The sequence below is a fragment of the Gymnoscopelus microlampas genome, assembly GCF_963454915.1.
Source record: "Gymnoscopelus microlampas genome assembly, chromosome: 13".
NCBI classification, from domain to species: Eukaryota; Metazoa; Chordata; class Actinopteri; order Myctophiformes; family Myctophidae; genus Gymnoscopelus; species Gymnoscopelus microlampas.
In genome coordinates this window covers 1,519,698-1,544,296 of record NC_139950.1, presented here as the reverse complement: position 1 = coordinate 1,544,296, position 24,599 = coordinate 1,519,698, and the positions used below count along the sequence as shown (strand labels likewise).

The window sequence follows — 24,599 nt, the reverse complement described above, 5'->3', positions numbered from 1 at the left end:
GTATCTCCTTGCATCACCTTCATTTCATTTTGTAAAACATATGTTTTCTTGGATAATGAGTCTGAATAAACAACTGTCCATACAGTTGTATAGTCTATCTGCAGCTGACACTGTATTGCCTACATACAGTATCTGGCTCATATCCAGTATATCTAGGATACATTCATTCATTGACAAAAGACAGTTAATATCACTGTTGATTGGTATAGATTGACATCTTGGAAGAAACAACATTCAAAGTGCAAAAGGCTTTTAATGACACCAAAGAAAGAAACAAAGAAAACATATTGCACAGAACAAAATAGGCAGTGGAAGAACTCACATGTTTCACTTAAGTAAAAGAATCAATACAGCAATGTAGAAATATACTCTGTTAAATGTGACTTGAGTAATAGTGCAAAAGCATTGGCATGTATTCCAAAGTATTCCAAAACTAAAAGTGCTCATCTTGCAGAATGTCCCATTTCAAGTTTCTAAATGTAATATGAAAATAGCAGATCTACAAGACAGATCACAATGTGTCGCATCGCAACCCATTGTGAGCTTGTAGATCGACTATTTTCAAATGGCCGAAATAAGGCTGAAGTGGTTAATGTATGTTTTCTAATAATAAACAAAATCTCCAAAATAAATATTAACACAAAGTAAAAGTACAATATTGTCCTCTGAGATGTAGTGGTTTCAAAGTATGGCGTAGATGCTGGTTTTCCACCTCTGTCCAATCGGGTGAGACGAAGGCGGATACGGGGAGGGTTATCAGCTGGCAGCCATACTTTCATCGGACCGTACCCTTTAGGCGTGAGGTTACTGGTTGGCCCTGTCCTCTGGAAACTTCTTGGCTGGTTCCCATGTGTCTTCCCAGATTTTGTCACTGTAAAGTATAAATACATTATTTAGAGAAATTCATTTATCCCATGGGTCTTCAAAAGGGGCACTGGGACACCTTTTATTTTTATATTACATTACATTAATTTACATTACATTAACCACCTGAAACATTCTAAGAGAAGATCTACAACCTCACAATGCCTCGCACTGAGACGTGACGTGAGTTTGTCGATTATCAATTTTTGGTGACGAGATTTGGTGTCGAGGGGAAAAAGTGTTTGCATCAGTATCATGCAGCCCTAATGCACATGTATGTCTATTGCCTAATGCCTACATGTAAAAAAGATAAGACAAGAAGCATAGCGGCCAACATTCCACTTCTGGTAATTTCATTATTTTCATTTTGACTGATGTGAATTTAGATTAGTTCCTCATAAAACAATTTACTCTAGTACTGGTGACAGACAGTCCATATCTGAAGTCTGAAAGAGAAGTCATTAACAACATTAGTCGACTAACAGTCATTAATTACTAGAATCCAACAATGTGAATTTTGTAACCTTCCTGTACATTCAAGCTGTACAAGCAAATTACACAGAAGCTTCCAATTCAACTGCTGAGGCCGGTGGACTGCAGCTGCCAATCAAGCCCATACGCTGAGCTAGAGCTTTAATCGGGCCTAAATATGTGAGCCCAGCCCAACCCAGCCCGACAGAAACGATACATAATTGACAATTGGAGCCCAACACAGCCCGAAGCCTGACATTCTAAAGAAGTATAATTGTTGCATGCAGCCTTATATTTTTGTCATTACATATTGGTGATTCGAAGAACAGAGTCATTCTACCCTTTTCCAACTGTCTTTATATATAAACAAAAACCCAGCTTGTAGCAAGCACCGTCCTAATTAAGGAACAATAAACATCGGAGCCTCGCTGGAGAACACGGCTGACGGCCGCCGCTAAATCAAGCAACAGGTGTACAGGCTATTATAGCTACAAAGTTCACACGTCTATAATATTATTAGGATATACAAAAGTGACCGTGGATGGTTTCAACAATGTCCTCCGCTCCACTTGGGCACTGCATGCATGCAGACGCCACAGCAGCCACCGCCACATACACACACGCTCAACTGTTGCGCCACAGCGCACACAGTCACACATGCTCAACTGTATCAAGTAGCTCATAACTCACAGCCACAGTTATGAGCGCAGCTTACATAGTCACAGAGACATCATGATACCGCGCTGCGCTTGCCTGCCTGATAAAAACAAGACCAGGAGACCTGGTTCTGCCAGACCTAAGCCGGACTTCACATAAGGTGCTTTTCGTTAGTGAGGGAGACGAAAGTCTCCCTCAAGACGAAAGTGAAGTCTCCCTCACTTTCGTCTTTCCGTCTTTCGCCTTTCATCTCAGAGAAATCAAGGTGCTTTTCCTTGACGTTAGGGAGGTAGACCAAATCAACATCAACATCAGTCAAGGAGGTACCCTGTTCTATCTCTCTTTTCCTCTTCCTCTTAATGGACTCCATCGGCAAGGTTTGCTAAATGAATCGAACTTTGTTCGATATACTGATAGGGGGAACCCTAATTTATGGATAATAAAATGTAATTGATCGATATTTCAGGATATTTGACATTGAAGGTCTAATTGAAATATTTGTCTTACGTTTTATATATACCATCTGTATTTATACTTGTAACATAATAGTGATGTCATGAGTAGTCTGTGCCTATTTATTCATGCAGATGAAACCTAACCACAACCCGACAAAGAAACCTAACCACAACCAGACATACCATGTAGTCTGTGCCTATTTATTCATGCAGAAGAAACCTAACCACAACCAGACATACCATGTATGGACAAAATGGTGACAAAGGCTCGTGTAGGCCATACCTTTCAGATCTGGCAAAAGGTGACCCAACCCAATGCCCGACAAATACGTGACCAATTGGGCCCGGCCCAGCCCTCGCCGCGCAGACCCGTCGGCCTCGGGCTGAGATCTTAAGCTCTACGCTGAACAGCACACAGCTGCACACAGCAGAGAGTGAGGGAGAGAGATAAAAGCACCTGGAAGTTAGGTCGTCAGCTTTTCATTTTGCCTACTTTAACTGGACACGTTGTACCAGCGTACTTTGATGTGAAAATGTGGGCCATCGGCAGGTCTGCAACACCACACAGAAGAGGTGTAACCTTCCTAAATAGTAAGGCAAATTTGAGAGGGAAGAAAGAATTGTGGGATCAACCAGAAACAACTGCCTCTGGTAGGGCAAATAGTGTCAATTGAATAATATCAAAAATGTCTTACCATGCAGGACAAGGCGCCCAATGCACCAACACTTCTTTGTTGCCCTAAAAAACACACACACACACACACACACACACACACGCACGCACGCACGCACGCGCACGCACGCACGCGCGCGCACGCACACACACACACACACACACACACACACACACACACACACACACACACACACACACACAGTATAAGAAATCACTGGGTAAGGTATACCATTATTTTTAGTACCTTTGCTTGTCTCAGTCATGATCAGCCTTAAGACAAATATACAAATTAACATGGTTCTGTGGGGCCGACAGCCAAGTGGTTATGGGAAATACTACCGCCTGACACTGAGTCCCCAGGTTGATTCCTGGGCAGGTCAGACCTTTGCTCCAATACTCTCCCTGCTTCCTTTATCTATACACTGTGAGACTATTAGCCTTGGACGATGTCTATTAAATCGCCATCTGCACATCAAACCATTGTGATGTGCGATAGCATCAGGACTTTTTGGAGTCTAGAGCGGGTACAGAAACGGCCTCTCTTTGTGTAGAACTGGTTTGTGCAAATTACTGGTTAAAGTAGTCTGAACAGGATCTGAGCACTGAGCAGTAAAATGACCTCACAGTTCCTCACACTATTGAAAAGCAGAAAGCCTGGTGACGTGAAGTTAACTTACTGGAACAGTGGGTTGTTTTAATAAACCCTTGTAGGAACCCTGACCCCCTGACTGATTTGTCACATTTTTAGTGGCCACAACCCATAAATGCTCATCCCATAATTGCGTCTTCACTACAAATAAACATGCGTCCCAACGGTATAACAGTTATTGCCAAGAACCTTTGTTACAATAGAGCAATAATCGACCAAACAGAAATGTCCCCTATGTGTGTGTATGTAGCCTGTGTGTGTGTGTGTGTGTGTGTGTGTGTGTGTGTGTGTGTGTGTGTGTGTGTGTGTGTGTGTGTGTGTGTGTGTGTGTGTGTGTGTGTGTGTGTGTGCAGAGAGAGAGAGAGAGAGAGACACACACAGACAGATAGGGTTCTATATTTTTTTACCTCATTTGTCCTTCTCCCTGTTATCTCCTTATATGGGTAGACCTGGGACCTTTTCATCTGGGAACATTTCTTGTAAACTTGAAGGATGAAAAGACAAGTTCATTAAGCCATGATGCTTTGTAAATGTCAGCAGTATTTTACATCTATCTATACATTTTCTGAATCTCTATGCATCTGTGTTTATGCCCATAGCCAATCAGAGAGGGGCTGTTTATGCCCATAGCCCATCAGAGGGGAAAAGGGTGGTGTCTCCTAGCCTGGTATCCAGCCTGCTTCGCTACGTTCGGCGGACTTTTTTTTCTCTCTTCGCTTCTCAGTCTGGAACGCACCCCATTGACTCGTTTTGCAGAACTACACTGGAACTACATATGTTACGTTAGGCAACGTCGTTACTGATTGGATGTTGTTCAAACGAATGACGAATCACAACGATCCCACTGTTTTTTTTGTCCCGCCCCGCACCACAGACCAATCAGAAGCCACGGCACGACTCGAAACGTTTGTCATGTCCCGCCTCCCTTGGAGATAGGAGGCATTCCAGACTGATAAGCGGAGAGAGAGAAAAAAGTCCGCCGAACGTAGCAAATCAGGCTGGATCCCAGGCTAGGTGTCTCCATGATTGGTCAAGCCTTCACGTGACATCATAATGTCTTACTATAAAACAATGACAATGTGGGGTAATGCTGTTAAGTTGTAGAACTATGCCTGAGTCACAACAAGCAGCACAAGATAAACGCCTAGCTGTGGACAAAAATTGGGCAAATTAGCCAAATCTATGTGTCTTTAGTGATGCTGTAGTGATTGGGTGTAAAGGGAACAAGTACAAATCCATGGGGGACTCCAGTCAACAAAGTATATAGGGTTTAAGTGCCTAACCACTTAAAACCTATGCTTAGTTGATTCCAAAGTGCTCTATACTAGGCCCCCTCCTGTTGCCACTCTACACTACAAATCTTCGCTGACAATAATTATAGTTTGGCTAATTTCAATGAATGTACACAACCCATTCAGACCGGGATAACCTATATGTTCTCTGGGAACACGTCTAAGTCATTCATTTCTGAAACTCTTAAAAGCCTCATTTATACTACAACATATGACATACTTGGATGCAGAAAATACCAGATCTGCAAGCTCACAAAAACAAATAAAATAAAAACATTTAAAAGCCAATGTGGATGACACTAACACATTCATTTATATTCACATAAAAACAAACATTTAACACAGAATAGCAATATACAGGACAGCCAAGTATATAAGTCCAGCAACTTGTCCTTTGCAGAAATATGCAGAATATGATTCAGCTATTGTGGCATGTGTCAGTAGAGGTTAAGAGATGGAGTACAGAGGTTTGTCAGGTGCTTTGTCAGGTGGTGCAAACAGAACCACCTGTTACTAAAATTGCCAAATAAAGGAGATGGTGGTGCATTTTAGGAAGATGGTGGCTCCCCCATTGTCTCCCATTTCCATCGAGGGAGATGTGGAGGTAGTCCAGAGCATCTGGGCATGCAATTGGACAATAAACTTGACTGTACTGGGAACACAGATGTCCTATACAAGAAGGGCGGGGGGCAGATTTACTTCCTGAGGTGGCTCAGCTCCTTTGGTGTGTAGGACTCTGCTGAACATGTTCTATCAATCAGTAGTGGCCAGCGCAGTACTGTAAGCGGCGGTATGTTGGAGGGGTAGTATCAAGGAAGGCGACAGCAGGAGGCTGAATCAAGCTGGTTCTGTCCTCGGTACCACTTTGGATACTGTGGCCATCATGGACAATCCCTCTCCTTCCCTACTACTGTGGCAGGGCAGAAAAGCTCCTTCAGCAACAGACTGTTACATGTAACAGTCAGTCCCAAGTTGCAAGAAGGAGCGCTATAGGAGATATTTTCTGCCTGCAGCAATAAGACTGTACAAGTCCTCATCTGGTTGGCTTGATCAGGCTGATTAGGATGGGGGATGTGGGATGCAAGCCATCGGACTCTTGAGTAGTGTTTGGTCTGTCTTCTTAATATTGTAGGTTGACGATGCTTAGATGCATATTTATTTATTATTCATTTTTTTTGTTTCATCTAATGTGTTTTTATTGATGTCTCTATGAGAGCTGCCTTTCCCCTCGGGGAAGAATAAAGTACCTACCTACCTAGCTAAGACCATGTAATAAGCTGACAGCTGGGGGGGGGGACACTATAAAGGCCACTGCACACAGGATGCGATTATTCACATGGAAAAAAGGCACCCTGTCTGAGCCAACCTAAAAATACTGTATTGAGTCCATAAATTAACATACCTTGAAGATGGTTGATATTTCTATATTATAAATTGTTTATATGATTGGTCTTATGTAATATTCTAATATTTTGAGATTTATTCATGAGCTGTATTGATATAATAATCATCAAGGTAAAAATATATATTTTCTTACAACTTTTACATGATTTTTAGAAGGATCTACGTATAGTTTTACTTACTGCACATATTGTCCACTTGGCGAGACACATTCTTGTCTTTAACAATTCTTTTGGCCCACTCTGGGCCATACTTGAGTACTTTGGCAGCCACTGCTGGTTTTGATTGGAGAGAATAACATGTCCCACAGGACATCCTCCTGGCCTCCATATTGGCTTGGCATTTGGGACATGTCTTTTTCTTCGGTCGTGTCATTTTTGGAACTGTTGAGACAAAGAAAATAACCAGAATTTTACACAATGTATTTATTCATAATAATTGTAAGAATGTACAGAAGGAACCAAATACACTCTTCTGGCTGTGGCACTGTAAATGTTTAATGTCAAGGACCCCAAATTATATTAATTTGCTAAAGAAATAGCAGATCGTCAAGCTCACAACATGTTGCATAGCAATGTGTTGTGAGCTTTTAGATCAGCTATTTAAGATAAAACCCTACAATAAAATTGGGTAAAGTGTTAATTCTCATTAAGTTAAAAACTTTTAATCCCTATCTAGATTGGATTTTGGGTAGTTCAAAACCAAAAAACAGGATTGGGAGCACTCTGATATCTGATGAGATCAGGAAAACCTACTCAAATCTGGATCAAAACAAAAAACAGGATTGGGATCAGTTTGATTAGAAAATAACAATAAATAAAATAAAAATAAATGCTGTTATTTGATTTGCTCATATAGCGTGCAACACCTACAGTACCATCAGCTCCCAGTACTTAACAGGTTGCAGAACAATGGCTGCACAAAACAAAACACTTTGTATGACAATGGGACTAAACTTGAAAGCAGGGTGTGTAGAACCAGTGGTGGATAAAGTACTCAAATGTTTTAATTAAAAACATATGTAAGTGAGAGTCTGGCATTCAAAACCTTTACAACTATTTTCAGAATGATGTAGCTTTCAAGTTTCTATCTATTTTCTTCACCAGGTTGACAAAAGCTACATCAATACATCTTCAACAGCACACCAAATGAGTTGAGTACAGTTGGTATTCATAGAGAATTATCCACGTGCATCCATTTGTAGCATTTACAGTTCTGTGTTTCATTCAATCACTCAGAGTCAAATAGAAGTGTAGCTACTTATTTTGTAAGAGAGCTTTAATAAAGAATAACTTAGTAGAATAGAGTGCTACATTTGTTCAGTTTGTCCAACACTGAACACACATTATTCCAATTTCTGTCATGTATTTGCTGTGAGTTAAAGATGTGTGGTTGTGTTATTGTGTTTTAAGTTGTTGGTACTCACTGGAACAAGGTGATGAATGACAAAGAAAGAAACCTGTAAAGGGGGGAGGGAAATGAAGATATAAATGCATAATACTTAAGATCAAATATTCCAGTGGCCACCAAATGGACCCTTACAGTTCTGTAACTAAACAATATAAGCACTGATATTCAGGATCTCTTGGTCTTTATAAACAAACTTAGCACAGGGTATATGAAAAATGGCCAAACCCTTAAACCACAAGAAAGCACTATGGCTCAATAGGATCCTTTTGTATTCTATTCATAATAAAACATCCATTTGTACACTCAGAATGGGAAACACAAACAATGATTACATTTCGTTTTGCCTTTAGTGTTGTGCAAACAAACATGGCATATAGAATACATAACTACACACAAATGAAGAGGGACACACACAAATAGTTATGGCTTGTTAGCTTAGGGATATGTCCACTGTAAAACAGTTTTAAACTTATACAGACCGACCAACTTGCTACTGTACACACCCTAACATGTTAGCAACAACCCTGTGTTGTGGTTCTATGATTTAGTGGTGGTGGGGGTGCAGATTTAACATGTATTTCTATTAAATAAATGAAAAAGTAACAAGACTTCACTTACCGCGATGTAGTTGAAAAACAATGCAATGCATCATGGGAGGCATAGACGCACATATGCATACCAGTGTTGCCAGGTATGCTTATTATAATTTCCCCCAAAAATTAATTTGAAAATAGCAGATCTACAAGCTCACAACGCGTCGCATCACGACACGTTGTGAGCTTGTAGATCTGCTATTTTCAAGCAGCTGACGTATATGTTTGAAGTGCTCATGAGTCATGTGGCCCACAGTTGCTTCTTTTGGGCTTGTTTTCCTAGACCAGTGGTTGCTTGTTTCTCTCACAGAATCTGGCAACGCTGGTAATGACGTTTTTGCTGCACAACTGCCCCTCAATATGATTGTTTACGTCCTAAATGTTACAAAAAACATGAAATCGTTTTGAGAAAAAATAAATGCTGCTATTTGTTCCTAAGCGACTGCAAAAGACTGCTGTTATTTGTTTCAAAAAGCTTTAAAAGAAGGCCAGAACCTTTACAGAACGTGAAATGTGCCTATAACCACATTTCCGGTTCAGAACGGATACGGAAACGTTATGTTTGTTTTCATGTATGTGGACGTGGTGAACATCCGGATGCAGTAGGCGGGATTTTATGAGTACTAGGAATCAAGAAAGTACAAATAATTATTTATTGCTAGAATTGTTCATACATTAGGCATTTAAGTGCCAGAATAATTGATTAGTGGACAAGCAGATCATTTATATAGATCTATTAGATTAAAATAAATAGTTTTGATCGGATCTTTACTACTGTCAATCAAGTCATACGGAAGTAATGTGACGTGACGTCACGGGTATAGAAAAGTTAAATAAAAGTGTCGTTCTCAACAAATACTCATCGAAAAATTACCAAACTAGTATGTAAATACTCAGAATATTTACAGGTTTTTGTGGGTGGTGGCGTGTGGTCTGGTGCATTTCAATCAAGCTTCTTAGCGCACGTTTTGGAATGCCAATGCATTATCAATGGCCTGCCTGTGACGGCACAATGTGTCGTCTTTGGACCTCAATGAATGTCTATGAGTGACCGTGGAAGGCACATAATTACGTCGCTGGCGTCCAGCGACGGCATTCCGCTCCGTCACGGGGTTCTGACAAAAAGGCAACCGGCTACGTTTTCGGAGTGAGACTGTGTTGGCCTGCCACTGCCAGCCACTGACAGCCACTGACTGCCACTGACAGCCACTGACTGCCACTGACTGCCAGCCACTGACAGCCACTGCCTGTCACTGTCTGCCACTGCCTGCCACTGCCTGCTACTGCCTGCCACTGCCAGCCAGCCACTGCCTGCCACTGCCAGCCACTGCCTGCAACTGCCTGCCACTGTCTGCCACTGCCTGCCACTGCCTGCCACTGACTGCCACTGCCTGCCACTGACTGCCAGTCACTGCCTGCCACTGCCTGCTACTGCCTGCCACTGACTGCCACTGACTGCCAGCCACTGCCTGCCACTGACTGCCAGCCACTGCCAGCCACTGCCTGCCACTGCCTGCCACTGACTGCCTGCCACTGCCTGCCACTGCCAGCCACTGCCTGCCACTGACTGCCTGCCACTGACTGCCACTGACTGCCAGCCACTGACTGCCACTGACTGCCAGCCACTGCCTGCCACTGCCTGCCACTGACTGCCAGCCACTGCCTGCCACTGACTGCCAGCCACTGCCTGCCACTGCCTGCCAGCCACTGCCTGCCACTGCCAGCCACTGCCTGCCACTGCCTGCCAGCCACTGCCTGCCACTGCCAGCCACTGCCTGCCACTGCCTGCTGCCACTGACTGCCTGCCACTGCCTGCCACTGCCAGCCACTGCCTGCCACTGACTGCCTCTGCCTGCCACTGACTGCCACTGACTGCCTGCCACTGACTGCCACTGACTGCCAGCCACTGCCTGCCACTGACTGCCACTGACTGCCAGCCACTGCCTGCCACTGCCTGCCAGCCACTGCCTGCCACTGCCTGCCACTGCCGGGAGGCATGCGTTAATCCGACAGACCTTTTCTCCGACTATGTGGCATCCGCGTGCGGTTAGGGTTAGGGTGCGGGTTTGGTTCGGGTTTACTGTTTAATGTCGGAGCACTGCGCTGTCGGAGGAATGCGCTGTCGGACTAACGTATTGCACCCGCCACTGCCAGCCACTGCCTGCCACTGACTGCCACTGCCTGCCACTGACTGCCACTGACTGCCTGCCACTGACTGCCACTGTCCGCCATGGACCCACCACGCCCTGTCACGGACCCGCCACAGACGCCATTGACAGCCACTGACCACCACGACCCGCAAAAACCCACCACAGACCCGCCACTGACCTGTGGCATATTTTGCGTTGAGATTTCATCAGGGCAGATCTCTGTACATTTTACTTTAATTCTCATAATTTTAATGTTTCTATGATCTGTCAAGTTTATATTTTCCGGTGTATCAGTCATGAATTTATTATAATTTATTTCATAATTTATTATAATGTCAAACGATATCAAGCCGGAGTTTTCCGTGCGTAATTACGCACTTGGTCTGCTCTTTTTTTCCCCTCTACACCGATAACTCTTTGTCTGTCTGTCTGTCTGTCTGTCTGTCTGTCTGTCTGTCTGTCTGTCTGTCTGTCTGTCTGTCTGTCTGTCTGTCTGTCTGTCTGTCAAACGCCCGCGGCCGTAACACACACACAAACACACACACACACACACACACACACACACACACACACACACACACACACACACACACACACACACACACACACACACACACACACACACCTATCTATCTATCTATCTATCTATCTATCTATCTATCTATCTATCTATCTGTGGTGTGTTCTAGATTTAGATTTTGGAGGGTACTATAACTATTCCCCCCCTAGTTCCTCCCACACGCACGGCACGCACACGCGTATAATTAATTAATGTAAAAGAATTGCGCGCGCTTTGAGCGTGTTTCTGCCCCTCAAAAACTCGACCGGGCCCACTCAGGCCCAGCTTCACAGTAACTGAGTACACTTACAATATACTTTGTACTGATTTTCTACTGTTTCTAATGTTAATCACCCTGTAACTCAACCACTTTGGAGCTGCTTTTAGCCTTAGATGCAGTTTTAATTATTTTTATTACCATAGAACTGCAGGGATTGTTATGAATAAATGCTGGTTAGGCTTATCAGATATAATAGCAGTGTTAACAGCAAGCATGCCTGTATCTATTACAGGGTGGGTGGTCCGTCCGTCCGTCCGTCCGTCCGTCCATCCGTCTGTCTGTCCATCAATCTATCTGCACGCAGCACACACATCTGAATATATGTCTTTCTGTCCATCTATCTATCTATATGCAGGCAGTATGCACATCTGAATATGATTACAACGGATCCAATCATTATTATCCTGACAAACAGTGAATCATTGACGGACAGATAGTCAATCGAAAGTCCGCGCATATAGTCAATAAGATGGTTATTATTATTCATATTATTATTATTATGACAAACAGTGAATGTCTGACCGACAGAAAACCTTCTCAAATGATGCCCGTTGAAATTATATCAAGACGAAATCATATAATGCTTGTATAACGTCCCATGTGTATTGTATTATAATCATTATCATCATAATAATCAAAATATTAACCAAACAGACATGTGTGGCACGCATGTGTCATGCGCAATTACACGTCACTGCAACCATCATATAACAATTAACATAGCAGGCACAGTGACAACTGGATCAACTGGATCAAGCCGTTATTTTTAGCCGTTATTTTTACCTAATCAGATGAGAGAGAGAGGTGCGCGCTTCTTATGGTATAAGACCTATACAGCGACTGGACTGACATGACCTTTTAACACTGACAACTTTCCTACTCATCCCTGTGTGCATCTTTGACCAACCAACCACACCCCATTTACATAAGGAATAGCATATATATAGATATACCATATTGCATATTATGTCTGTTATTGAGCTGGCCAGTAAACTCCATTTGTCTTGGACTTGGTGACGGTGTTGGGGTGCATTTCTCCTTTCCGACATGTCGCCTTTCCGACGTTGACGAACCCTATACCTAACCCTAACCCTAACCCTAACCGCACGCGGAAGCCACTAGTCGGAGTGGTGAGATGTCGGAATGGAGAGTGAACACAGACGGTGTTGTGATCATTCTGTTTGACAACCCAGGACAAATTCTATTGAAATAGCCCAAACACCAGCCACCTTCATCAGATAAATACTAATGTTAAAATACTACCTATTTGAAGGTACACTGCTACACTCTTTTTGTAATGATCGCGAATGAACTGTCCATGGACCTGGACCATGACATGTATTTGGGCTGATGTGCGTAGAAATGGATTGTTTAGCTATTTTATGACAATAATAATGATAATAACAATTACACCGTCTTGGGTGCCTGGTCTGCCGCTGACACCGTGCTCTCTGGCATGCTCGCGCTAATCTACACTCAGGTGGTGATAGCCTTAGTATGTTTCGCTGCAAGACATATCTCCCGCGGACAAAAGCTCAGTAGGGCCGACAGCACGTCTGTCAGTTCACATTCAGAGGGACTGGACATGGTTGCGATGCGAGACGGTCGTCCAGTTAAACAGTCTGTCATAGTTTAACTATAACAATTGTCCTTTGAAAGGAATAATCACTTTGATCTATTAAAGATGTCTTGTCTTATTAATCATTCATTCACAGCAGCAGTACTGAAAATGACGGCATTTTCGGCCAATAGGCCTGTTTTGCAGAAACAAGAAATACTTGAATGAATCAAAGTCAGTGCTGATATTTTCTAAAAAGGTAATAATTATGCTACAACCGTGCAATCAATACACATAGCCTACTGTTAAATACTCCCATGATGAATGCCTGCTGCTCGGTTTTTGAGTGTTGATTTAATGAAGTGCCTAATATAACAGAATTGATCTATATATATTTGGATTATTACTATCAGCTACATCCATCTTGCAATAATGACCAAAAATGTGACGAGGAAAGGACTGGGCTATGTTTTGCCAAGACTGTATTTAATTTGATACTGAAAGCTACGAGCCAAGTCAAACAATGTATAACACCGATATAGAAAATGTACATGGTTGATGAAACATCATTTTGTAATTATTGGATTTTTTGGGGTGGTTTCTTTGAATGTCATACCAATTGCATGTTTTTTCTTTGTGTTAAGGCCTTGTTATGCATAGATTTTTATTTAGATTTACACATATACATGTGTAATTCTCATTAGCCGTAGTGCTATTAGGCTGTATTTTCCAATGCATGTGTAGAAAAAAATTGTGTGTTGTGTATTTGAAAAACAATAAAATATTTACAATGTATCTGTTGTCAGTGTTTAGATTAATACGATGATTATTATGGAACAGGTATATTAAATTAACCACAATATAGTCAGACTTTCGTTGATCCTCCATTAACGCTGCACCAAATTAGTGTTGTTGTTATTAGCACTTCAAACAAATGGAAAAAAAGTCTCTCTCTCTCTCTCTCTCTCTCTCTCTCTCTCTCTCTCTCTCTCTCACGGCCAAATACATATCATTTGTGGGGTTCCTGACATGAAGGTGCCCCCCCCCTTCTCTGAGTGGAACAACTACCGTAACAGCGGAATTTTACATGTGCGTAATTACGCACGCAAGTGCACGTTGTAACATAATAATACACAATGTGTACTGTACATATACAGTATAGCTAACTTTAGCCTAATATTCTTGGGGGTCTTCTTAGCGTTGTGAGCTTGTAGATTGCCTCTTTTTGGCAAAGAGCTTAGATAGATAGATAGATAGATAGATTTTAATACAATTTATTATTTCTTAAATTATTATTTATTCACCTTGGAGGGGACGTGTGGCGAGCGGGGTTGCGCATTTGTGTGTGTGTTACGGCCGCGGACCTTAGACAGACAGACAGACAGACAGACAGATCTACAAGCCAATCTACAAGCTCCATCGCCTCGCAGCGTGAGACGTTGTGAGCTTGTAGATCGTCTATTTTTGGCAAAGAGCTATCGGTGGAGGGGAAAAAATACGCTATATAGAGGGGGTCCCTGCTTCATCTTCATCTCAGCTAGGGGGTCCTTGGGCTGAAAACCCTTGTGACAGATGATAGATTAATTGACAGATAGATAGATAGATAGATAGATAGATAGATAGATAGATAGATACATAGATAGATTATGTTATGCGCGTAATTACGCACGTGGAAAACTCCGACTTGATATCTTTGATAGAGAGAAAATAAATGATAATAAATTATAATAAATTCATGACTGATACCAAATGAAAATATAAACTTGACAGATCATATAAACATTAAAATTATAAGAATTCAAGTAAAATTGACAAAGATCTGACCTGATGAAATCTCAACTGCTCTGTCTCAATGTGCAAAATATGCCACAGGTCAGTGGCGGGTCTGTGGTGGTCAGTGGCTGTCAGTGGCGGGGCGTTGCGGGTGCGGGGCGGTCAATGGCAGTCAGTGGCAGTCAGTGGCTGTCAGTGGCAGTCAGTTGCAGTCAGTGACAGGCTGTGGCAGGCAGTGGCAGGCAGTGGCAGTGGCAGTCAGTGGCAGGCAGTGGCAGGCAGTTGCCGGCAGTGGCCGGCAGTCAGTGGCAGTCAGTGGCAGGCAGTGGCTGGCAGTGGCAGGCAGTGGCAGGCAGTGGCTGGCAGTCAGTGGCAGTCAGTGGCAGGCAGTGGCAGGCAGTGGCTGGCAGTGGCTGGCAGTCAGTGGCTGGCAGTCAGTGGCAGGCAATTGCAGGCAGTGGCAGGCAGTGGCTGGCAGTGGCTGGCAGTCAGTGGCAGTCAGTGGCAGGCAGTGGAAGGCAGTGGAAGGCAGTGGCTGGCAGTGGCTGGCAGTCAGTGGCAGTCAGTGGCAGGCAGGGGCAGGCAGTGGCAGGTAATGGCAGGCAGTGGCAGGCAGTGGCTGGCAGTCAGTGGCAGTCAGTGGCAGGCAGTGGCTGGCAGTCAGTGGCAGGCAGTGGCAAGCAGTGGCTGGCAGTGGCTGGCAGTGGCAGGCAGTGGCAGGCAGTCAGTGGCAGTCAGTGGCAGGCAGTGGCTGGCAGTGGCTGGCAGTGGCTGGCAGTCAGTAGCAGTCAGTGGCAGGCAATTGCAGGCAGTGGCAGGCAGTGGCAGGCATTTGCAGGCAGTGGCTGGCAGTCAGTGGCAGTCAGTGGCAGGTAGTGGCAGGCAGTGGCAGGCAGTGGCTGGTAGTGGTTGGCAGTTGGCTGGCAGTCAGTGGCAGTCAGTGGAAGGCAGTGGCTGGCGGTGGCTGGCAGTGGCTGGCAGTCAGTGGCAGGCAGTGGCAGGTAATGGCAGGCAGTGGCAGGCAGTGGCAGGCAGTGGTGGCAGGCAGTGGCAGGCAGTGGCAGGTAGTGGCAGTCAGTGGCAGGCAGTGGTGGCAGGCAGTGGCAGGCAGTGGCAGGTAGTGGCAGGCAGTGGCAGGCAGTGGCTGGCAGTGGCAGGCAGTGGCAGTCAGTGGCTGTCAGTTGCAGGCAGTGGCAGGCAGTGGCGGTCGTTCCGCCGTGGCGTTCGCGTCTCCGCCGTGGCTGGTGCGGCAGAGGCGCGGCAGAGGCGCGGCGGGTGCGGCAGAGGCGCGGCGGGTGCTGGCGGTGGCAGGGCGGGGTGCGGCGGAGGCGCGTCTCTGCCGCAGCGGGTGCGGCGGAGGCGTGGCGGGGTCACGGCGGCCGCCACTGCCACTTTGGGATCCTGCTGTCTCTCCAAAATGTTGGGAAAAAACAGTACTTGAAAAATATATAGGCCTATATACAGTATGTGAATGCCTCGCTATGCGAACGGCTTGCTATTATTGCAAGCCTTGCCTTGCTATTATTGCAAGCCTTGCCTTGCACAACGCTGTGTTGTGTGTGTGTGTGTGTGTGTGTGTGTGTGTGTGTGTCTGTGTTGTGGAAATGAGCGCATTGTAATATGAGGCCAGTCCCTCCCAAAATGATTCATTATGCAATGGGATATGCAGGGTTTTTATGTGATTCAAGCGGTGCTTTAAAGTCGAACTTGGCAAAAAGAAGGCGATGACTAGTTTTGACTGTTGTGTGTTCCAGGAGTTTCGGTTGGAGAAAAAGTGCTGGCTCGATGGACAGACTGTCACGACTACCCTGCCAAGATAAAATCAGTCAACGAGAAAGGTTTGAATCACTGAAACACATTTTCATCAAGACAGTAACTAGACATGGTATTTGTTATAAATGGACATGTCCATGTTTCTGAAGCCCTCTTCTGTTCTTTGACAGCAGGGAGGTACACGGTGCTGTTCGATGATGGGGTGGTCCACTGTGTGAAGAGGATCCATTTGAAGTCCATGCCAGAGGGCGCTAAAGGCCAGGTCAGAGTTACACAGATAGCCACACAGGTGCCAATATCTCTAACTAACCATATGTGGATTGTGCTTAGGGGACCTAAGTACAATACATTTTCTTTGATAAGCCTCCTCATGCCCCCAGTTTGGGCGAGTGTCGTGATCTAAACTCTGGTCTCCCTTGTTCCCTCCCTTCCCAGCTGAAGGCCGTGCACAAGGAGCTGGACGTCCCTTCTCAGCCACATGCCAGCAAACCAATGAGAGCGGAGAAGCAGATGAAAAACGAGGCAAAAAACAAACGAGGAATGATGGCAGCTCTGGTAGACGAGATCCAGGAGCCGTTGTCAGCTGTTCAGCTCTCCAAAAGGACCAAACACAGCAAGGATCTGCCCCCCAAGAAGTCTAGGTAGGTCACTAACACCCCACCTCACTAAACCCCCAAGACTCAGGCCAATACAAAGGACCATTTAAAGAGGATGGGAAACGGTTGCATCACTTTCCCTCTACTTTTCAGATTCTAAAGACAACGTCAAACATTTTAGGCCTCAATGGTGGTGTCAGAATGTTTGTATGTGTCTGTTTGTTTGGAAATGTTTGGTTGGTCTGTCCTGGCCTTAACACATTCCCTGCCAGAGTTTATTCATAAGGTACTCACCCACTGCCAGCGTTTTTGAGTCGTTCACAAAAAAATTATATCCATTAAAATCCACGATCGGATGGTGTTTATAAACAGCAACGACGGACGTACGAGCCCTCATAATGTTTACACTTTTTTTTCTTTTTCTTCTTCTGTGGTATCAGCGGCCAAAAGAGGCTGCAAACGTCATATCCGTTTGGCTGTGACGTTTCCCCACCGGCCATCTTAGATTAGCTTAGCCTCCGATCGGCTATCAGATCGTTTTTAAACACAAAGAGGATAACCGTTCGTCGATCAAAGAAAAGAAAATACAATCGGAGCTTACCATTCGTTTTTTAAACCGTGTGAAAACCATGATATTTAGCCAAAACCAGGGAAAACCTGTTTTTTCAAGATAAAAAACGAACCGGAAACAATAAAAGACGATCCCGAGATATCTCGGGATACGCAGGTAACGGGTGGATTTAATGTCCCGAGATATCTCGGGATTGGCAGTATATGTGTTAAAGGGATATTTCCCTTTCAAAAAAACTTTGGGTCATTTTATCGTCTACTCATGCTTTTGTGAGCCCCCCAGGCTGTTTTTAAGTTGCTTGATTCATTATATGATAAGAACAACTTATCAGCAACTTAAAAACGGTCTGGGGGGCTCACAAAAGCCTGAGTAGAGTGATATCCCTTTAATCCCAACCTTTACCATTCAAAACCTGAAACCTCCCTCTAGATGATGTAATCCAGAATTAGCCTTTTCTAGTTCTGTGAGTTTCTGCCCCATTTTTTTGGTGTATATGACCATGTCATAGATTCCTCACTCTCCGGTTGAATTACAAGAATCATAACTAAATATACTTTAGAAAGTTCTTGTGTCAACATGGCTTATTGCTCCTTTAATGGGAAGATTTATTGTTGTGAGACAGTATTGTGTCCTGGCTTTGCAGAAAGGAGGAGGTGAAGGAGTGTAAACCCATGTCTGTTGAGGAGTTGATACAGCTCGGGAACGACATCCTCGAGGTCCCCGCCGAAAAGATGTGCCAACTGATACAAATCATCCATTCCAATGAATGGAAACTCATCAAGCAGTCCGTACCTGATGAGTTTGAAATCCTGGTTGAGGAGCTCAAGCCCTCCACGCAGTGGAAGCTGAAGAGTTAAATCTCCTTGCTCCACAAAAAGGGTTCTGGTGAGTACTGTTCTCTGTTCAGTAAACCCTTGTTTAAATGCAGTGTGCACACACGCGTCTCTGTAAGTCTTAGTTCCTGTTTTACAAAGGGCTGCGACCACCATGCCCAGTGTGGGGGGCTGTGGGGACGCCAAAATGAATACTTGTGCATCAAGCACGGAAATGCTTCATTTTGTTGTTACTTTAGGGTCAATTTACTTTAGGGTCAATTTATTTATTAAGTAGCCTGTGTAATAAAAATAATAATACATTTTGTTTTGCGGTTTTTCACAGACTCAAATGTGTTATGGTCATGATTCACCAGTAGCCTGGATGGCTTGATTCTACGCTTAAAATAATTGGTATCAATATTTTTGGAAAATGGAAAAATGAATGGCCTTTTTTCGAGTGGAACTACTAAATGGCAGCCACTGCTATGCCCTATAGTTTCTGTTGGTTTCGTGATGGAAAAAAGTGGTTTGGACTTTATATATCACTTAATCACTCTTCACTAGTGATGAGCGGGTCGACCCGTAACCCGCGGGTTAACCCGCGGCGCGGGTGGGTTGAGTCAGAATTTCAGAGGCAATTATGCGGGCTGTGGGTGAGCGGGTCAGCCGCTCTCACATGCAAAAAAAAATAAAAATTGGTAGCACTTTAAACGAACGTCCTGGTAACAAGCATTAATTAACAGTTAATAAACAACTTATTAACTACTTATTAACAGTTAATTAACAACTTATAAGGTAGTTATTAACTTTATTATATGTTTATAACCGTTTATAAAGAATTTAACGTGCTATTAACAAACATTAATTAACAGTTAATAAACAACTTATGAACTACTTATTAACAGTTAATAGACAACTTATAAGGTAGTTATTAACTTTATTATATGTTTATAACCGTTTATAAAGAATTTAACGTGCTATTAACAAACATTAATTAACAGATAATAAGCAACTTATTAACTATTTATTAACAGTTAATAAACGAATGATAAGGTAGTTATTAACTTTATTATGTGTTTATAACCGTTTATAAAGAATTTAACGTGCTATTAACAAACATTAATTAACAGTTAATAAACAACTATTTAAGTACTTATTAACAGTTAATAAACTACTTATAAGGTAGTTATTAACTTTATTATGTGTTTATTAACGTTTATAAAGAAATTAACGTGCTATTAACAAACATTAATTAACAACATATAGACAACTTATTAAATACTCATTAACAGTTAATAAACAACTTGTAAGGAAGTTATTAACCTTTATTATGTGTTTATAAACGTTTATAAAGCATTGAACTTCCTATTAATTAACAATTAATAGACAACTTGTGAAATACTTATTAACACTGGCATGACTGAGGTTACATTATCCAACACACAGCCTGCAAAACGGTCATTTTGAACAAGAAATCAAGCTCTCCTATTCGTTACTGTCTCACCTCTGTGCTCCAGACTAGCTGACACCTTCTCACCCACACAGTGGGGGGTTCCATTGTCTTCTAAATAGCCATTAACATCTCAATTGCACTCTGCGCAGTCAGTGAGCCCACATAATGTTGTTGTTGTAGGCAGGCACAAACTTATAAAATTAGGCTAACTTGTAATGGTAACTGCAGATTCTCTATGTAAAATCTTTATTTTAAAAAAAGCGTATAAAACAGCGCGATCTGTAGCGTCACACATTAAACTCTTCAGTGAAACATGGAGCCTATATGAACCACTGAAGCCACTGTCTAATTACGTGACTCCAGGGTTAGGGTTAGGGTTAGATTACGTGATCTCCATTGTGCAAAACACATGGATATCTCTTGACAAACCAATATTATATTATATAATATTCACATTATTGTCTGAGCGTAAAGCTCTCATTCTATCAGCTGTTCACGCTGATGAGAAGCGTCTGTCCCTCTCATCTCCTTGTCAGCGTAACAAGTGAACACATCGCTATATGTTCCACAAATGTGCTCATTCCTGCGCTAAATATCTGATCTAAAAACATAAAACAATCGCTGCCTGACGAGCCATATGCTTGTAGATCACATCTGTTGGCACAGCATTTTAAAACAGCGCGATCCAGTAGCAAACACTCTGTACACTGCAGTGAAAGGGTTGCCAAATTTTGCGAGAAAAATAAGCAGTCAGGTCTATGAAAATGTTACTGCATGCATTGTGCCCTAAGAAAACAGTGAGGCATGAAACCATTGCATTGTAAATGGGGTTTATATCCGAGGCAAATTTGCAACCCCAGTCCCTGGTTAGACCTTTCTATATAAATATTTACCTAATAAAAATTATCTACAAAAGGACATGCATGAAGCTCTAATCTAAACAAGTATGAAAAGATATTTATATCTGCAAATTAACTAGTAGCCTAACTAAAGTTTTCAAATAATTGTAGTGGAGTAAAAGTGCAAGATTTGCCTCTGAGTTGTAGTGGAGTAGAAAAGTATTACCATTATAATGTAATTATATATATCATTATAATAATAATAATAATAATAATAATAATAGAAAGACGCCCAAAGTCGCTTATAATAAGCAGACATGGCAACATAGAATAGTTGCGCAGCAGCGCGTCTGCTGTCTACGGGCCGCTCTGTGGGGGGTCTCGAGGTGTAAAGTGCTCTAGGGAGGGGGAGAGAGGGGGAGAGCGATCAATTTAGCCGAAATAAAACGGCTGGGATGGGATACATGGTATGTATTTCATATTTATAATGAGTTTAAAAAAAAAAAAAAAACGGAGATGGTTTGAAACATATATTTAGGAAAAGTCATGAAAGGGGAACTTTCTCAGAGCTTCCTGAGAGAAGTTAAGCCACTTTCAATTCTCAAAATCGGTCCCATTGATTGCTTAGTCACGGAAGTGTTAACTGTTCATAAACAGCTTAGAAGTGTTTTATAAGTTGTTTATTAACTGTTAATTAATGTTAGTTATCAGGACGTTCGTTTAAAGTGGGAACAGTGTCTTATAAACATTAACAAATCCTTACTTACGTATTTGTTAACATTTAAGAAGTGTCTTATAAGTTGTTTATTAACTGTTAATTAATGTTAGTTACCAGGACGTTCGTTTAAAGTGGGAACAGTGTCTTATAAACATTAACAAATCCTTACTTAAGTATTTATTAACATTTAAGAAGTGTCTTATAAGTTGTTTATTAACTGTTAATTAATGTTAGTTACCAGGACGTTCGTTTAAAGTGGGAACAGTGTCGTATAAACATTAACAAATCCTTACTTACGTATTTATTAACATTTAATAAGTGTCTTATAAGTTGTTTATTAACTGTTAATTAATGTTAGTTAACAGGACGTTCGTTTAAAGTGGGAACAGTGTCGTATAAACATTAACAAATCCTTACTTATGTACTTATTAACATTTAAGAAGTGTCTTATAAACATCAACAAATCGTTAATAATGCATTTATTAACACTTTTTGCAGCTACCTGGTCTAAAGTGGAACAGTGTTATAAACATTATCCAATCCTTAGTTACATATTTATTAACATTTAAACAGTGTCTTATAAACATCAACAAATCGTTAATACTGCATTAATTAACACTTTTTGCAGCTTTCTGGTCTAAAGTGGGAACAGTCTCTTATAAACATTAACAAATCCTTATTTACATATTTATTAAGATTTAAACAGTGTATTATAAACATCAACAAATCGTTAATAATGCATTTATGAACACTTTGTGCATCTACCTGGTCTAAAGTGGGAACAGTGTCTTATAAACACTAACAAATCCTTTGTTAAGTATTTATAAACAATTAACCAGTGTCTTACAAACATTAATACATTCTTAACCATGCATTTCTTAACAAATAGGCATTTTGCATCTAGAAATATATGTTTCAGGCCCAGCTGTTCCGTTTGATTGGCTCTTTGTCTCCAAGCGTGTACCTTTACCCTACGCCAGGCTCTTTCGATGTGCTGTGTTTGAGCACCTGTTCTACAAACCACCTCGAATGGTTGACAGTTTGGTGATTGTAGCCCAACTCAGGACAATGTACGATATGGACGCCATTCATCGCTCATGATGATAGAACGTGTCCTCACATGGTGCAGAATCAAAGGGAGACGGTCTTTTCCACCTCTTCTTTCCATAAGCCGCAGCACTGGCTTGGCTCTCTGGTTGTGCTGCACACCAACCATGCTGAACACCCTTTTCTTTCTCTTGCATTCTGTTGTGATGACACAAACAAATAAAGAAAAAGAAAAGAATGAACATCTTCAGTCATTTACAACTTCAAGACAAACATTCTTCATAAGTAAAATAAAGACAGAACACAATTATGATGATGTATTAAAGCTAAAACACAACTCATGACGGAGAAATGTTGTTAGGTCAAGTTCCAATCTTTGACTTTTGAAAAGAGTGAATGGAGCCAGCCCCCAGTACCATTAGGCTTCTATAGAAAATACTTTTGAACATGTACTCTATCGATTGTTTTACAAATTCAAATACTCTTTAATCTTCGGATATAACCTTATTATCCATAATTAATGTTGGGCTTTACTTTTCCAACCACATGGGTTAGGGTTCTGCCTGGTTTATATTTGTCTGCATGCAAAGCTCACAACGCACTGCAGTAGAGGGATGCGTTAAGAAGGTCTTAGGGCCACAATTCTCAATGTGTGACGCTAGCGACCATCCTTTAGACTAGAGCATGGGTCTTCAATAGGGGGTCCAGGTTCTCTAGGGGTCCTCATAGTCACAATTGGGGGCCCCCAAAGTTTCTGTGTGCAAGGAACTTAATTAACCAGTTGAACCCAAGCATCATTATCTTATTATATGTAACACAATGTTCTAATTTGAACATTATCAGAAAATAGCCGATCTACAAGCTCACAAGAGCATCCACTGTGATGCGTTGTGAGCTTCAAGATTGGCTTTTTCAGGAAAATAAATATTGCGTAGACTCTAGGCTCTTTTTCTGGAAAAGAGCAGACCAAGTCAAGCGGCGCCGGCACGGTATTGAGGGTTTAAGTGTCAAAATATTGTCCGAATTATTATAATTTAATAGAAAATATGTGGCAATAATCAATTTAATTTACACAACACTGATGATAAGTGTTGTCAAACAAGTTTATGGAGCCAGACAATGAAAAGGCTTAAACTGTAACATCATTTCAGACAATATGTGGTGGGGTCCCCGCCTCATCTGTCTCTCAGCTAAGGGGTCCTTGGCCTGAAACGGTTGAAGACCCTTGTTTTAGAGAAAGCAAAGAGAAAGACATGCCGACTGTATGTCATCCAAATGACTGAAACCAGTCGTGGACTCATGGCAACTGAGAACTTATTCTCAGTCTCAAGATACATGTCTTGATGTATGAGCGCTGAAGGACAGACACATGGACAAACATGTGCACATATGTGACACAAACAATTAAACCACAAGCAGTAACAGCGGAGACAAATTTGTCATGTCATACAGTATGGAGTTCAAGGCTGGATTTCACATAAGCATTTGAAAGGCATTGTGCACGTCACTTGTGAGCATGTCTTACCTTGCCGGTATTATAGCGAGTCCTCTGAATTGAGCATGTCACAGAGCTGGGGCAGAAGCTCGGGTGAGTGTTAAGTCACAACGGTATTTCAACTATATTCAGAAGTTGTACATGTAGATAATAATAATAAGAATAAGAATAGTTACCTCCATTGCTTTTTCTCCTTAGTGGAATTCAAATATGGGACCGTTGTAAAGACCGGATGCGTGTTGCCAGATTCTATGAGAGAAATAAGCAACCAGGTCTAGGAAAACGAGCCCAAAATAAGCGACTAAGCCCAAAAGAAGCGCCATATGAGCACTTTAAACCTACTGTATACATCGGCTGTTTGAAAATAGCAGATCTACAAGCTCACAACACGTTGCAACATGAGTGACGCGTTGTGAGCTTGTAGATCTGCTAATTTCCAATAAAATGTTGGAGTCTAACTTATAATAAAAAAAAACTGGATCCATTGAATGCAGTACTTGGTCA

General features: G+C 42.2%; 1 protein-coding gene across 1 annotated transcript; it reads right to left on the bottom strand.

Annotated features, from left to right (window-relative positions):
* Positions 1–518: 518 nt before the first annotated feature.
* On the bottom strand, positions 519–8,500 carry LOC311058220 (uncharacterized protein). Its single transcript, XM_084075584.1, has 6 exons — positions 8,494–8,500; positions 7,892–7,924; positions 6,648–6,848; positions 4,180–4,256; positions 3,143–3,186; positions 519–871 (listed from the first exon to the last, which is right to left on the bottom strand). The coding sequence occupies exons 3-6, from the start codon at positions 6,838–6,840 to the stop codon at positions 805–807; spliced, it is 381 nt and encodes a 126-aa protein (XP_083931710.1). The 5' UTR covers positions 6,841–6,848; positions 7,892–7,924; positions 8,494–8,500; the 3' UTR covers positions 519–804.
* Positions 8,501–24,599: the final 16,099 nt, after the last annotated feature.

Excerpts from the sequence above, each read along its gene's own strand:
- LOC311058220 (XM_084075584.1), bottom strand. The coding sequence starts at position 6,840 with ATGACACGACCGAAGAAAAAGACATGTCCCAAATGCCAAGCCAATATG. Across the intron at positions 3,187-4,179 it reads CAGGGAGAAGGACAAATGAG|GGCAACAAAGAAGTGTTGGT; the intron begins GTAAAAAAATAT and ends TGTGTTTTTTAG. Across the intron at positions 872-3,142 it reads TGGGCGCCTTGTCCTGCATG|TGACAAAATCTGGGAAGACA; the intron begins GTAAGACATTTT and ends TATACTTTACAG.